This window comes from Silurus meridionalis, chromosome 15, assembly GCF_014805685.1.
Source record: "Silurus meridionalis isolate SWU-2019-XX chromosome 15, ASM1480568v1, whole genome shotgun sequence".
Lineage (NCBI taxonomy): Eukaryota > Metazoa > Chordata > Actinopteri > Siluriformes > Siluridae > Silurus > Silurus meridionalis.
In genome coordinates, this window is record NC_060898.1 from 5,482,123 (window position 1) to 5,499,300 (window position 17,178).

General features: G+C 37.9%; 1 protein-coding gene across 1 annotated transcript in view; it reads left to right on the forward strand.

Moving 5' to 3' along the window:
• The window catches only part of pnpla7a (patatin-like phospholipase domain containing 7a), a 33,659-nt gene extending 25,086 nt beyond the window's left edge, over positions 1-8,573 (forward strand). Inside the window, 10 exon segments of the mRNA XM_046867743.1 lie at positions 1,557-1,713; positions 2,998-3,114; positions 3,214-3,283; positions 3,386-3,502; positions 3,791-3,939; positions 4,037-4,189; positions 5,630-5,746; positions 6,468-6,552; positions 6,721-6,836; positions 7,414-8,573. Coding sequence (XP_046723699.1) covers positions 1,557-1,713; positions 2,998-3,114; positions 3,214-3,283; positions 3,386-3,502; positions 3,791-3,939; positions 4,037-4,189; positions 5,630-5,746; positions 6,468-6,552; positions 6,721-6,836; positions 7,414-7,503 — 1,171 coding nt within the window. The 3' untranslated portion in view covers positions 7,504-8,573.
• The last annotated feature ends 8,605 nt before the right edge of the window (positions 8,574-17,178 follow it).

Here is a 17,178-nt window from a genome sequence, read left to right on the forward strand (position 1 = left end):
TGTATTAGAGGTGTTAAAATTTGGTGCTTTGAGTACAATTCTCTCATGAATGACCACTGAATGTTCAACATGGCACCTCATAGCAAAGACTCTCTGAGAATTATAATTGTTGCTTCCCACAAAGATGCCCTATACTCTAAGAAGTTTGGTAAGTACCTGAAACTGAGTTACAGTACAGTGGCCAGGGTTATACAGAGGTTTTCCAAGATGGGTTCCACTCAGAACAGGCCCTACAAGGGTCGATCAAAGAAGATGAGTCACAAGAAAGCTTGCAAACGGTTTTCTGAAGACAACCTGCCCAAGAGCATGAATTACTGGAACCATGTCCTGTGGTGTAATGAGACAAAGATAAACTTTTGGCTCAGATGGTGTCGAGCATGTGTGGCGACGCCCTGGTGACGAATACCAAGAAAAGTCAAGAAGTGTCTTGTCTATAGGCAAGCATGGTGGTCTCAGTATCATGGTCTGGGGCTACATGAGTGCTACTGGTACTGGGGATCTGCAGTTCATTGAGGAAAACATGGGTTCCAAAATTTACTTGTGACATTTTGAAGCAGAACATGATGCCCTCCCTTTAGAAACAGCGCCGAATGGCAGTTTTCCAACATAATAACGGCTTTGCATGGTTAAACGACATACAGCTGTAATTACTGAGGGTGTACTCACTTTCGTTCCCAGCTATTTCGATAATAATGGATGTTCATGTTTATTTCTGTAGTATTGTATTGAATATATTTTAAAATGTATATTTTTTAAAATTATGAATATATGCATTATTAATGAATATATACTTTATATACACACAGACACAATTAATATCAATTTCCCAAAATTTATAATTAATTCACATAAATTCTGGTAAATATTCCTGCTAAGTTTCTAACTTGGAATATTTCGAAAATTCCCCAGATTAAGTTTTAGAAAATTTACTGAAGAATTTCCACCCATAGCAGTAATAATAATAATAATAATAATAATAATAATAATAATAATAATAATGGACTGATGGAAATGGATTTAGAATCTGTATTTCATTCTATGGACTTGCCTATTCGCATGGCTGTGCATGAAACGATGACACTGTAATTATCTCCCTCTTTAATCGGAGTAAAGTGCCCAAAACTTGGTTATTAATGTATTTAAAGCAGAACACAGCTTCCAAACGCTTTTGATGAAGTTCTCTGATAGCTCTTCTGGTTTAAGCGCATCTTTTTAAGAGCGTTGTCTCAAAGCCTGTCATCGCCTTAGTTTCATTTTGACCTTTATGCTCTTTTTTTAAGGCCCTTTCTTCCTCTCGCTCGTCTCCTGCAATTCACTGTTCTGACAGTTTCTTTGTCTATCCCGTCTTTCTTTGCATTATGCAGGAGGTGCTTAAAGGTTGGTTTGTTATTCTCTTCTTCTTTACTCGCTCTCGTTCTGTCACACGAGATTTTAATACATAAGGTGAACCTGTAAGACCCTGAACATGATTAGCCACATTTTATTTAGGCGAGCATGTTTGAACATAGAATGTCGATGGCAAACAATGCAAGCTAAGAATCTCCTTATTCTTTTAGGGGCTGCTCCCAAGTGGGTGTTCTGCGAGCGCTTTTCGAGGCTGGGATCCCTGTGGACCTGGTGGGAGGCACCTCAATCGGTTCCATGATGGGCGCTCTTTACGCCGAGGAGCACAGCTATAGCAGGATGAGGATCCGCGCCAGGGAGTGGGCTATGGTCCGTATGAACTTATATAATGCATAAGCACTTGCATCCTACAGCTTGAACAAATCTGTATTGGTCCTGGACCAGTTGGAAATGGTGTAAGGTGTAAAGACTCCACATACACAATTGTGATTATCAACGTTTTAGTTATATTTCACATAATATGCTTGCTATATACTGCATGTTTCAGATCCTGACTTTGATTTATGAAGGAACTTAAATAGGGACTGTAAGAAAAATACACTCGCCATGCTGGAAAATAGATTGGAGAGACCTGAGCTTTCAGATTTGGAGCACAGGATACCTGTAGCATGAAGTGTAGTCACAAGCTGTTGGCCAGATAGCTCCAAACGCTGCACATGTGGTTTAATGTCTGAGACAAGGAAGATAAAGGGAAAGATGGCTCTATTGCAGTGGTTTGAGTAGAGCTAGGTCTGACCACTGGAGGTTAATAGTGTTGAAATAGAACAGTAATTGTGTCCTTAGAAGATAGTGTACTGATTACGGGTTAGGTAAAGGTTTTACGTTGAATTTAAGAATACATGTAAATTCTTTTGTGGATTAACATTCAAGCTAAAAAGACACAAATGAAAAAAAAAGAAAGAACAAAAGAAAGAACTTTGTGCCTCTCTGTGTCATATATTTTTCTGGTAATAATCAAACCATTAAAGCATTAGGTTGATAATTTTAATTTGTATAATATTTAGTGTTAACTAAAATTCTTTATTAATATTAATAATAATATTTACTAAAGCTCTAGCTCATTCCTGAACTTTCCACTTTCAATATGATTGAAATCATTATTATTATTATATTATATTATATTTATATATTATATTATATTATATTATTATTATTATTATTATTATTAGATTCAAGTCGATATTATTATTTATGTCTACTTGGGTTTGAGTTATTAATGTTTGGAAGAAATCCTTTTAATTCTGTATGACAATTTAAAAAAAGAAATCTATGGCGATTTTTTTATTTATTTTTTTCTAGATGAATCTAGAAACATTGAAACATTCTACATGCACATAATTAGAGGTTGTGTGGAAACATTATGCTCTTTTGTGACACCTATTTGCAATAAACTTTGCAAAATGAAATCACGTCTGCCACCCCTCGTAACGTAGCACCACAGGTTGTAAACACTGTTAAAAATATTTCAAACACTGTCAAAAATTATAATAAATAAATACTAATAATAATTGTGACCCCTTTGCTGAACTTCAGAGAGAGACCCCACTTTGAGACATGTTTGTGTACCGTCTCTTCTTTTTTACTTATTTTAAGGAGATGACCTCAGTTTTCAAAAAGATTTTGGATCTTACCTACCCCATCACCTCTATGTTCTCTGGAGCAGCCTTTAACTCTGGGATCAGTGCTGTGTTCAAAAATAAGCAAATCGAGGTAAGAGGCAGGATGTTTAGAGCTCACTGATGGTCATTGGAATTCGTTTTATGTTAACCTCAGTCTGATTCATCTCTTTCTCCTTTTGATTCTCTGCAGGATCTGTGGATCCCTTATTTCAACATCACCACTGACATCACTGCTTCTACAATGAGAGTGCACACTGATGGTTGGTTAAAATCCTGCCCCCCAATCCCTTGGCACCCACACTGGTATTATTGAGTGACCTAGCATGATTTTAACCTCCACTTTTCCGCATCATGTTTTTCAGGCTCTCTGTGGAGATATGTGCGTGCCAGCATGTCTTTGTCTGGTTATCTTCCTCCTCTGTGTGACCCCAAAGATGGACACCTCTTAATGGATGGAGGTTATATTAACAACCTGCCAGGTTTGTCTCTCTTGGTCGCAAATGTTTGAATTTCCTTCATACTGTATTTGTAATGGTTAGCATTAGGTTCGTGTAATTGTCCTGACTTACAAACGGAGGCTTTGCTGAGAATTGTGTTAGGACATTATTGATTAATTGCTCGATCGTGTTAAATGTCACTGACACCACGTCTCATAGTTTAGTCTTTATTTAATTTGAACTGGACTGAAAAATGTTCTCTGCTGCAGTCTGCCCATGGTGTTGTATGCTTTATTGATTTCTTTCAACCCCCCAACACACACGTTTTAGCGGATGTGGCGCGGTCCATGGGAGCTAAAGTCGTGATAGCCATTGATGTGGGCAGCCAAGACGAAACCAATCTGACCAACTATGGAGATTCCCTGTCCGGCTGGTGGCTGCTATGGAAACGCCTCAACCCTCTGGCAGAGAAAGTCAAAGTATTGCATTTCAGTAAAGTGTAAAATAAAAATCGAAGCGACCTTCCGGCCACTAATTTCACAGGGTCTTACTTTTTGTTTTTTTGTGCATGTTTAGGTGTTGAACATGGCTGAGATCCAGACCCGGCTAGCATACGTGTGCTGTGTGAGGCAGCTGGAATCCGTCAAGAACAGTGATTACTGTGAATACATCCGACCCCCCATCAACAGATATCGCACACTGGAGTTCAGCAAGTTCGATGAAATTGCTGTGAGTGCCTTTCTGTCTAATTCCCTTGTGTTCTAGTTTTCATGTCTACCCAATCTTATGTGCTGTTTCTCTCTTTCTTTTTTAAAACACAAGTTTGCATTAGGAATGTACTGATACTGTGGCATTCTGTACAAGTGCATTGGTTTTTATGGTGCTTTTTAAAACTGATGATACTAAAATAAGTAAAGTACTTCACATTTATCATTGAAGGACACATTTTAGCTCTTTAGCTTTAGTTGTATCCAATGGTTTGAATACTATCTATTTAAAGTGTGCGTGTGTGTTTGCATGTGCTTGTTGATGCGCTTAGATTGCCATGGTTGTTCTTTATCAGTGGTGGACGAAGTACACAAACCATGTACTTGAGTTAAAGTAGAGCTACAGTAGGTAAAATATTGCTCCAGTAAAAGTAAAAATGCTCCCTTTAAACGTTTACTTGAGTAAAAGGACACAAGTATTTGACTTCAAATGTACAGTCGTCCCCCGTTGATCGCGGTAGTTAAGTGCCAAAACCGACCGCAGAAATTTCCGCGATGAATAGACGCCAAAATTTTAACATTTATTGTTTAAGCCATAAATCATCCTCCCACTTTCTTTAAACAAATAGAAAACATTTGCAGAAATAAAATGAAATGAATTTTGTGTAAATTGGTAGAAATATCACATTTATAGTGAGCGCTGTAGTACAGTACAGTACTGTAGCGTAGCCTATGCATAGTTTCTCTGCTGGTTTATTGGTTGAAGTGTCCTATGACTTTAAAAAAGGGGCTGAGTTAAAGATACATCACTGCATTCTTAATTTTCATTGGCTAAATCTGGTGACTTATGTCTTCAACGCCACCCTTTTATTTGATGTTACTACAACCAGTACTTATCATACGATGAACTATAATTAGGACCGTTCGCAAAACAAGTCAGAGTCAGGAGTTTCTTCCATCATTTATTTTCTCTCAAAATGTTCTGCTTAGTGTTGAACTGTATCTTGTGCTAATTAGATACCACCAAGTTGCATACAAAGTTCAAAACAGCGTGAGCTCTACCCTGATTGGTGGCTTGCTGCAAAGTTTAAATCTGCTGTAGTCGAGTAAAAAAGATATTTGAATTTGAAATGTATTGAAGTTAAAGTAAAAGTTTCCCGAAATGGAAATCCTTCAGTAAAGTACAGATATAAGAAAAAGCTACTAAAGTACAGTAAGGAATTACACGAAGTCCACCATTGCAGGGAACGCATTACATACTACTATGCGGTATCAGATATCACTTTCAAAAGTTTTTTCACCAGTATGTGTAAATACTATTAGGTATTAATATTATAGTATTATTATTAGTATTAGGCTCATAGTCTAGGCTGAATGTCTGAGTTAATACAGGAGCACAGCAGCATTTGTGTAAAGGTCTGTCCTGTTTTATCGACTGCATGCGTTCCCGTTGTGTTGACAGGAGGTGGGCTACCAGCACGGGAAGACCGTGTTTGATGTGTGGTGCAGGAGCGGAGTGGTGGAGAAGATGCTGAAGGACAGGCGCCAAGAGGAGTTCCACAACACCCACAGTAACGATGTGAGCGCTTGATCATATCCATACGAATGTCTCATCAATTTCATACGGATTCTTACATATGCTCACTTGGCTGGGAAATGCTGCATAAAAGATGACCCTGGATACCGACAGTTTTTATCTATAAGTCAAGTCACGTTTATTTCTGTAGCGCTTTTCACAACAGACATTGTCTCAAAGCAGCTTTACAGAAATCAACAGTTAAGGTGAATGGTGTGAATTTATCCCTGATGAGCAGCCATGGTGACTGTGGCAAGGAAAACTCCCTTAGATGTTATGAGGAAGAAACCTTGAGAGGAACCAGACTCAAAGGAACCCATCCACATTTGGGTGACATCAAGAGTGTGATCATAAATATTTAAACAATACAGAACACTGGAGAGTGAGAACTAACATGAGCACTGGAGTATAATGTTCTTTCTACATTATAACACCACTACTTGCAAAATGTGCTTATATGAAAGTAGGCACAACCGAAGAACAATGTCTCAATGTTAAAAAAACAAACAAAAAAACGCATGTAGTATTTGATCATAAGGTCTTTGAACAGTATCTTGTCTCAGTTTGGATGAATAGCATCAGTCAAATGAGTAATATTAAATCCATGCGCAGTTCTGCAGTGTGAAAGTAAGGGGACATGTTCAAATGAACAGGCAATCAGTTACTTCTTGATTTGGGTCTGTGGTTGGATCATAACATCTATTTGTTTTTTTTTTAATTTGAGATGGTGACTTGTCCAAACGCCTCCTTCACTGACCTGGCAGAGATCGTCTCCCGCATCGAGCCTGTCAAACAAGCACTTATAAAAGGTAAGATGGACAAATAGATTAGGAGACTGTCAAAGAGGGCTTCAGGAATCCGTAGTGCTTTTTGACAGACTGTTTTACGTTTTCGGAGTTAGTCAAATTCTCAGCATATTGATCTCCACTGAATGAAAAAGGTAAATGGTTTGCTTTCTCGCTGTCTGTGTCTGTCAGAGGAATCAGACTATCAAACTGATTATGAGGAGGAGCTGGTGGGAAGTGCGCTGTCTGACATGGAGCCCACCACCTACGGCAGTGAGTACACAGAGGAAGAGCTGACCGCTGATACTGTGAGCACAAGCACACCCCTTAATTTTACACACAATCACTTAGGACAATATGACAATAGGCAGTTTTTTTCACAGTTGGATATTTATTTTAGACTTTATTTATATACAGTCAGACCCTGACCCCTACGACCACTCGACTTACTACATTTCGGAGATATAACAGTCGCCTCCGACATAAACGTGTTCCTATCAACGTCGTAAGTTGGGGTCTACCTGTATATATTTTTTTATTTATTAGGGGTGAAACTGTACACGTATTCGTACCAAAATTCTTCTCTCGGTTCGGTACACGTGTACTGAAAAGTCTCATTAATGCACATGGGGAGTGAAGGTCCAATCCAATAGACGAGCTTCTGTTGCTCAAACTGCTGAGAAGTTAATGCTGTTATATATCTTTCTCTCACTGAAGGTTTACTTCGGTCTTTACTAATACGTACATTTAATTTCATTTAAATTACAATAAAAGAATAAATATGGCAATGAAAACTTTCTTTATACCCATCTTGATCCATAGCCTAATGTGAATATTTTTATAGTATATACTAATGACATTTTGTATCACCGTTTCCTTTTTCAGGATGAGGAGCCGGAAAGAGATCGTAGTCATCTCAATTCAGAAGATTTGAGTGGAGTAGGTCCTCAGCCACAGCACAGCAAGCTCTCATAAGTCTCCAGCCGTGCGAGGATGAAAGATGAGAGAAGAGCATCCGATCCAGCCATGACCTTAAAACTCTGTCCTCTTGAAGCTGGGCTCGTATACAAGCAGCACTCCCTTTTTCAAAAAAGCTCTTTTTAACTGGGGGTGAAAATGTCCCTAAAGTTTGTTGCTTTTCGTCTAGATGAGAGTTATTATCAGGCAGATTTTATATTTTATTAGGGTTATAACCACCTGTACCTCATGTCTAGCAGAAGACTTGTGTAATCAACACTCCTACTCAATCACTGTGAAGCAATTCAAGCATGAAGAGGCTGCTCATTTTGCACTTTATTTTACAGCTGAACCATTTATTTATGAACAACTTAGCTGCTACAAATGCTGATTTACAGCTCAGCCTTGGGGTACCGAGGTATTATTTTTCTTTCAACCACTCCAGTAGAAAAATGCAGCAGTGAAAGCACAGATTACATCCAAAGACAATTATTAAACATCTAAGCATGAACTTTTTGGGAGTTTTAATACAACTGCTCTCCTGTAGCTTATAACAAGTCAGACATAATCCATATATAAGGTGAACGATGACTTACATACATAAGCATGTATATGCATTCCAAAAAAAAGGCCTCTCAAAAAAAAGGCCTTTCAATGCAATTTTTTCTACTCTTACAGTATGTTATTGTTTTGTTAGCGATACTTTAAAAGCTCCACAGTGCCTTTGCGTGTGTCTTTTTTAATGTCAGGAACCACAGGAGAGCGTTCCCATGTGATACCTGCAGGACTACTGCCTACTAACATACTAACTAATTGTACTTGTGTTTTGTGTGTGTTGTTTTTTTTTTTACTTTTAAACACCACTGTGTACAACTGAATGACCGAAGACACGTTCATGGTCAATTTGACATTTTTCATGGTGTTCGTCACAAAGTGTAGCACACATAAAAGGTTTTTGAGCTGTAACCATAAAGTGTTGATTAAGGTTTCAAATGAAAAGGCGGCTTTAATATGAAGGACAGTGCGAATTCATTGTTTGTTCAAATATATGACACACTAATTACTAATAAAGTGCAATTAACTCGTAATGAATACGATTTATATATATATTTTTTTGTCCTTTACCATGAAATCAGTGCTCTTCTGCCCTAAAAAGATTTTTGCCATGATTATAATTAATAATAGTAATAGTAATAAAATTAATCAATGTATTTATAGGTGCCTTACACTCAAGGGCACTTCACAAACAACAATATATTATTTACAGTTTAACATTTAACATAATATTTACTTCTTATTTACAAAGATAAATAAGAAGGAGCCAGGTTCTGTATAATATATTCATATATATTAATTATATTAAATATTATAACATTATAATACAATGCCATTATATTCATTCATTTGGCTCTTCTTATATGTGAGCCCTAAAAAAATAATGCATGACTTATAGCAGGAACATGGAAGATTCGTGTTCACCTGACATGCTGTACGAGCATACGGCAGGAGCCCTATGAGCCCAGCGCTAATTATGGAGATGAATGTCTTGAGTTGTGCAGAAAGCCTAAGGTCTTCAATCGATGCCTGTTGTGCAATTTGCTATTTATTTTGATCAAAAGCTGTGTACAGGCTGGTGTGGTTATGAATTACTTGACTGAGATGTAAAACATGGTACTTATCTAATGAAACGAGGTCGTGATGTTGCGGGATAAAGCAGGTCTTACCCCTAATTCATGCTGACGTACCAGGAGTGCAACACCATGACACTGTAGTGCTCGAGGTATCTTTATCGCTGCATGCGTTCATCATACAATGTGGGTGTGTGAATTCAGGCTCTGACGGTTCTTCAAACTTAGTTGCACCATCTTGGGATTATAGCTGGTTTTGGCTGGAGATGTTTTTGTTTGTAAAGTATGAACAAACTAATAGCATGCTTCGATTACAGCCTCGAGTCTTTTTGCGTATGATGCTGCACCTAATTTTTAGGCAGTTTCTCTCATTCTTCTTTGCAAAACCTCTCAAGCACCATCAGGTTGGATGGGGCAGAAGTTCAAGTCTTGGCTCTGGCTGGGCCTCTCAAGGACCTTCACAGAGTTGTCCTGTATTTAATCCTTTGTTATCTTGGCTGTGTGCTTGGGGTTGTTGTCCTGTTGATGAACCGTCGCCCCAATCTGAGGATCAGAGCGCTCTGGAGCAGGTTTTCTTCAAGGATGTTTTTAAAATCAACGCATCGCATCATTAGCTTTTATGCAGATGCATCGATGCGATGTGAATCTTACCATCCCTAGTGTGTATGATGGCCACTGATGAACCAAGACTTCATGCTGCATTTATTCCCTCTTCAACACACATCGTTCCTGGGATACTGTCTAGATTCGGCACCATCTAGACCAGGTTAAAGCATGGATCATGTATCTAATATTATCCAATTGTTTATTTCAACTCACCTCACTAATCAGCAATTTAAAAAAAAAGTACAAAACACTGATTTGGACTGAAATGTGGTACATTGTGCAATGCCACCATTATCATACAGCGCAGTGAATTCGTTCTTTTTTTTTTTACTCATCATTTTATCATCACATTAAAGTCTGTTTACACCTTTTTACACCGTGAGTCAATGAACGACGAGTTTAAATATTGACTGAACATCAAGTTCATGTATCATATTTGTGTCACTTTTAATTGTTTTCCCCCTTCAGGCCACTTTTGTCTGCTGAGACCACAGGGCTGTCTGTCTGAGAGACTAAAGCTCAGACTTCCTTCTTCTCATCGTTTTACAGTACTCCTGGTGTCCTGATTCTAAAATATGCCCCTGTTTGAAAGCTGTGATAGATATCAATGCGAGAGAGCGACAGATAAAGCATGCTGTCCTTTTCTCCACCGGAATTTACCTTCAGTTCTCAAAGCAGGGCTATGAAAAATGGCCACTTTGAAGAGCAAGAGGAGTGTCTGAGATGAGCTTTTCGGGGCACTTTGCGATAATGCGTTTGTGCGGAAATGTCCTGGGGAGAGAAAAGACATAAGCATTATCCTGGTGCCATGTTACCCATATCTATTTCCTCCCTAATGGAAGTCAGTCACACTGAAGACAAGCGGTCAGTTAAAATGTTCACGACAGTATGAAGTGCGTGCCCGATTCTAATCATCCAATCTAATCTTTGATGCAATCAAGTCCACACTGGGTTTAAATAAAGAGCATCCTGTTATCTTGTCAATCATCATTTTATCTGTAGGACAGTCAAAGTGATGTAAATGCAGACAAGACAGATGTCCAAAGTGTCTCTTGGGGAGGTGTCTGGGCCTGGGTATCATGGCAGGGGCAGATCTACCAGGGTGGTGGAACCCATCTGCCACTCCAGCACTGGTATGGGAATGTATAAAATATAAATGTAATCCGTTTCCTTGACAGATTTACTACAGCAGCTTCAATGTGATGACATAAAAAAACATATACAGATAAATAATGGCTTTGTTTTAGTGAATCAAACACATTCAATGCAACCAGCCTGATTACTGATCACAAACAAATGACTGTATCTGGCTCTTTTAATAAATCAAAGCATTTGTATAAATATACAAGTAAGTTTATTATTTATTATTACAGTTAATTTTAATGATTGTGTTTATTAATAACTAACAGTAATAATATCTATATTCAAAAGTATGTTGTTCAGTAGTTTCATGCTTCAGGATTGTCAGAACTTTTGACAAATGACGTCACATGACAGCAGCACATTTGGCGGTTTTATTTGTTGGTATTTAAATGTGGTTTCTGAGTATTTGTTGTGTGTTTTTGACTTAAGTAAACCTTTACTGATACATTGAGGCTTTGTATCTATATAATCTGTATGGTTTGGCATGCGTAATAAGGGTTATAGTTAGTATTAGGGACCATCAGTGCATTTAAAGGGAAATTATCATCTGCAGTGGTAAAAGCTGGATCTTCACTAGCTGAGGAACTTTTATGCACGGTTCGATGCAAACCGGGCTAGCTCATCAATTAGCTTAGCCGAAGCCAGCGGTCATGCTCATGATGGTCTTGTAATTATCGTCTCGGAGGATGAAGTTCGGAAGGCCCTGGAGTGAGTAAACGCCAAGAAAGCAGCTGGTCACGTTCTGAGATTCTGTGCTGTTTAGCTTGCTGGTCTGTTCACATCAATCTTCAATGAATCACTTGCATCATCAGTGATCCCTTCTTGCTTTAAAAATCGGTAATTATCCCTGTGACAAATAAATAAATAAAACCCACCTTCCTGAATGACTCTCGCCCCACTGCTCTCACCTTACTGGTCATGAAGGTTTTTGAAAGGCTCATAAAGAACATCATCTGCTTATCCATTCCTTCTGTCACAAACCCTCTTCAGATTGCCTAGCAGGATGCCATCTCTCGTGTCCTGCACTCTTCACTCATGCACATCAGCAGCAATAAAGGGAAGTATTTAAGGCTGCAATTCATTGACTACAGTACAGCCCTTAATACAATAATTCCTCGCAAATTGACCTCCAAACTCAGGGACCTCGGGCTGAATGCCACCCTCTGTGATTTGGTTCATGATTTACAGACAGGCCCCAGAAAGTGAGAGTAGGCCAGCTCACCTCAAACTCCATCACCCTGGGTGTACGAGACCCTCAAGGCTTAGTATATAAAATAAGCCCCCTGCTCTACTCTCTCTATACTAACGACATTGTGTCCTCTCACAGCTCCAATTAGATCGTCAAATTTGCTGACGACACAGTGGTTCTAAACTTCATTTCCAACAACGGTGAGACCGCCGACATAACTATGTAAAAAACATGCAAGCATGATTGCTTCAGCGTTGCCACCCCTCATATTTCTCATGCCACCCCATTGCCATCCTATAATTAATTTTCAAGATCCGCCCCTGCATCTTGGTTTAATAAATGGTTCTATTAAGGGGTAAATTGGGTCAGACAGAAAGCTGAGGAATTTGTGTTTCTGTGTATAAAAAGCTTCAGGTGACTTTTAGATGCCAGTCATTTTGCTGTAATTAATCATTTTGAGTTCACATGAGCAGCTCTTTAAAGTTTTTTTTTTAGAAGAAGAATTTAAATAACACTGCACCAAACAAGCACCTTATTCTAGAAGAAGCAATGATTCAGAAGTGCCATGTTGTTGTGGTTTGATGGGTCTTTCAGCAAAGCTAGTGTACACTTTCACACCCACACTGTGCCGTGTATTCACTGTTGTTGTGAGTAAAGTATTCCCAAAGCAGGGAAGTGGGTCATTGCTTAGCTGGAGACATATTTCATTTCTCTTTTCCTGATATTCGAGTGTCAGAAATCTGTATTGGTATCTGTTTAGTGCTCTGAATATTTGTATTCATATCTGCACATGGATTTATAGCAAAAGTAGGGATGGCTTGTCCATAAATCATTAATAATTTATTTAAAAAATTTAATAAGGATGCACCTGGCAACTTAATAATTTATCAGAGAACTATACAGGACTATTTTTAGCCATAAATGCATAAAAACAGTCTACTTGGCTCTGTTCTATAGTTAGTAGCCTAATTTAAACGACTGCAACCTGACCAGGTAGGTGCTAAGGTTCAATGTAGAAAAGGTCTTTCATTATCCTACAAGTGTGAGACTTGTCCTGGGATCTAGTTTCTGTGAAAGAGTCTTCTGTGAAAACAGTGCACATCCTCGTCATATTTGTATCCGTGTAGAACACATTAAACCTTCATTCTGAATTTCATCCACTGACCAGGCATAACATTATGACATTGGTGCATTATGACCGGAGAAGTGAATAACTTCAACCTGTATAAGTGCTTATCTCTTCATCATGGCACCTGTTAGGCTCATTGATGTAGGTGTGTCCAACAGATGATTTGCTGAAGACGTTAATGTTGTTAATGCTCAACAGGTCAGAACTGTTTTGGCAGCAAAAGGGGGACCAACACAATATTAGGCAGGTGGTCATAATGTTATGTCTGAACCTTGTATAATGGACATAGCAATATGTTATGACAGTGTAAAGACTAAGACTGTCTTTGCAGTGCTGTGGATGTGCCGCCTCAGCAGCATCTGTCTGTTTAAAATAGACTCTTTCTATCCAATGCATGTGTTTTATGATATAATCATGGAGGGCTATGAATTAAGACTAGATGAAGCAGTTTATAGGAGGAGGACAAATGAATGTGACTGTGAGATACAAAAGAAATCTACAATTTAAATGCACATGGAGCTAAGAAAGCAATAAAGAGTGTCGCATTTTAAAAGGAGAGATGAGAAATTGGACATTTGAATTTTAATAGTGTGTCTCTGGAACACACTTGGAAACATAAAAGTTATATAATCAGTTTGATAGTTTCTCAACCTCAGCTACATCACTTGAGTTTATAATTGGTTTCATATAGAGATGTGCGCAAGACTGGGTTTTCAGTCCTGCTCTGACGGATTAGATTTTTGATTGTAACTACCTGCAGTATTTTCTGTGTATTTAATTATGGCTCTATTTCAGAATATAATCAAACTATTAACCTATTTCAACTACAATAATCCCAACCAGGCAGTTACTAGGGACGTGGTAAATGTATCCCACAATGTTATACATTGTTACACAATTTAATTAAATTATTTTTTATTAACAACGGACATTTTCCCCAAAGCATTTTTACACAAATAAAGCAGTAATAAAGAAATGTATAAGTTGTAAGTGTAGGTTTGTGTTGACTGTGGTAAGCTAAAACTCATTGAGAGGGTATGGGGAAGAAACCTTGAGAGGAACCAGACTCAAAAGGAAACCATCCTCATCTGGGTGGCACTGAATGTCCATTCATTACAGTTTATCATTTCTATCTTTATATCTGTCTGCTTTGTCCTGTTCATCTCTCAGTTCATGTATGACTCCTTACTTAAATGAGTTCTGTTGCATTCTGTGGGATCCCAGATGTATTGAAAACTGTTCTGGGAAGCTTTCTTTATAATAATATCATCATAATAACAATCATTAAGGAAAGTGTGTGCCTCATTTTCACTTTAGAATTTCACCAGGAGTCTTCAAAATGGATTGTATTTTTAGATTAAGCACTAATATGCATAATATAAAGGGTTGAACACCATTTTCCATGTTGTTGCTTGTCATATGTTGCTATCTATCTATCTATCTATCTATCTATCTATCTATCTATCTATCTATCTATCTATCTATCTATCTATCTAGAAATAAAGAGAGAGAAAGAAAGAGAGATAGATACAAACATACATAGATATAGATATATGTGTGTGTATGTGTGTGATACAAATGAACAGGTAAACATCATTGTGTTTCCTTATCTTTCTAATTCAGTAACATAGTTTTTTAGCTGTTCCATAAAATCGAAAGAGTGAGATACTTGAGTGAACCCTAATTTCAGTTTCCATTCCGCTTCAATTCGACATGCTCTTCTTGAGGCTTCTCAGCTGCGGTTTCTTTCCAGCAAAAAAATGCCACATCTAATTCGCAACCAGAAATCCCAAACACGCAGATAAGACCTTTATGAAGAGCAAATCTGCCAAACAAAAGAAGCAATGCGAGGTAGTTTCGCTGCAGATAATCCGACTTGGCACACAGTTCACCTGTTGAAGCCAATTTTCCTGCAGAATGGAGAGGACTTTGCAGATACATGAAATCTTTTTAAATATAGTTATTACTTGTTTGCTTTTGAATCCAGTCAGAATGCTCCTGATTAGTGGCTTGCTTGTTGTTGTTGATACCACAGCACTGTTACATACTGATGGGTCAGAAGGTGAAGGTAAACAGTCATTCAGACGCGCTATGATAGACTACAACAAACAATCTGTGTATAATTTTTATATGGTTTAGTTCACTGACAGGAAATACAGTCAGTTTAACATCATTGGAGAGAGTCTCCAGTGTTGGAGGTGAAGCTGTTCCTTTAAGTTTTCTTCTTAATTGTGTTCTGTGTTCTGTGTCACTTGCAAGAAATAGTAAAAAAGTTATAACAAAGACTAGAAGTAGGTTTTTCTGAAGTCCCATAACATTACATACTAATTACAAGGAGATAAAATGTTCAAAATTGAATGTAGTGTGAAATAATAATCAGATTTCAGTAGTTCAAATGGTATAAAAAATAACTTGCAGGATCAGCTTCACATTACCCCACCATGGCATTGATTATGTTCCTGTAACAGCACACCTCCACATTGTTTATTCCCTACATATCCTGTGTGTAAATGTGTTGTGTATTAATGACTTTTCACTCTGACAATCCAAGCACATTGTTTGTTATTGCTCTTGCTCTTTATTTCGATAAGATATTAACGTCAGTGCTCTTTGATATTAATTATTAGGAAGTTATTATTATGAAGTATGCAGTGTGTGTTTTCCAACTAGAAACTCGTTCTGTTAAATATGTGTAATGTGTGTAGTGCTATTTGATGGTAACAATTAATGACGAGTGCTGCTATTGGTTTTTGCACGACAGTGTGTTTATGTTTACAAATACACTCTTGTATACAGTTCTCTTTTGCACATTGTACTGTATAACATTATACAGTAGGTTTACTGGTCCGTGCTATTTTCTATTTTGTGTTTTATGTATTACTTTTGTCCTTAGCTTTGTGTTCTGTTGCGTAGCTCTATGTTGTGGACTGCATCAGCTATATATGATTGAAAAGGCAATAAAAGCTTCTTGACTTGAAGAGAATAAATGAATTATGGTGAATGTTGGCTAGAAAGAGTTTAATAAGAGCATTGCTGAATTTATTTCTTCAGTGGGATTAAAATATTTCAAATTGCAGTATGAGTGAGGTTTCTGATGAGCAGAGCACATGTATTCATGCAAGGCAAAGAACCACCTGACTACCATATCAGATAGCACTGAAACAGGTGAAATGACCAGGTTCATGAATAAACTTAAAAACTTCTCTCAGGGTAAGAAGTAGGTATATATCAAGACTTTTCTCTGTTCTGGCACCAAGGTGATGAAATGAACTTTCTCTAGATGTCCAAACAGCTTAGTCTCTGCCTAACTTCAATCGATGGATGAAGACTAATGGTGCTAACAGGTGCTATTCTGACCAAGTACATTACCACATCTGCGATTTCATCATGGACAGCAAGTTAGAACAAAGTACAAATGTACAAAAAAGTACAAAAGTACAAATTCTGCATAAAACTGGGCAGAACTGGCCTATATGAGCAAAAGAACATCACAGGATCTCACATGATCTCCCCCTACTCCCCTGATTTGGCTCCTGCAGACTTCACCCTCTTCCTGAAGATGAAGATCCAGCTCACTGTTTTGACACCATTGTGAAGAGCCAGCCCCAATTGCAGAAGGTGCTTGAAATGCTTCAAAAAGGAGACTTCAGGACATATTCCAGATGCAGCAGGAACCCTAGGAGAGCTGTATTGCTGTGCAAGGAGACAATTTTGAAGGTGATAGTGTGCAAATGTAGATAAATAAAGTATTTATTTTCCTTATGTCTTTGTTTGAACAAACGTGTCCTATGATTCATCTCAACAGAGTTTTAGGCTGATGATATCCTAAGTCCTAAATATCCTACATGAACCAGTGTTGATTTTTTCATTGATAGAGACTCTATTGCTCATCGGTCTGGATAAGAGCGCCTGCTAAATGCTGTAAATGTAAAAATAACTATAGCTATAACTATAGATATTATTAGCATAGCGTAGTCTATGTTTGCCACATCACCTCT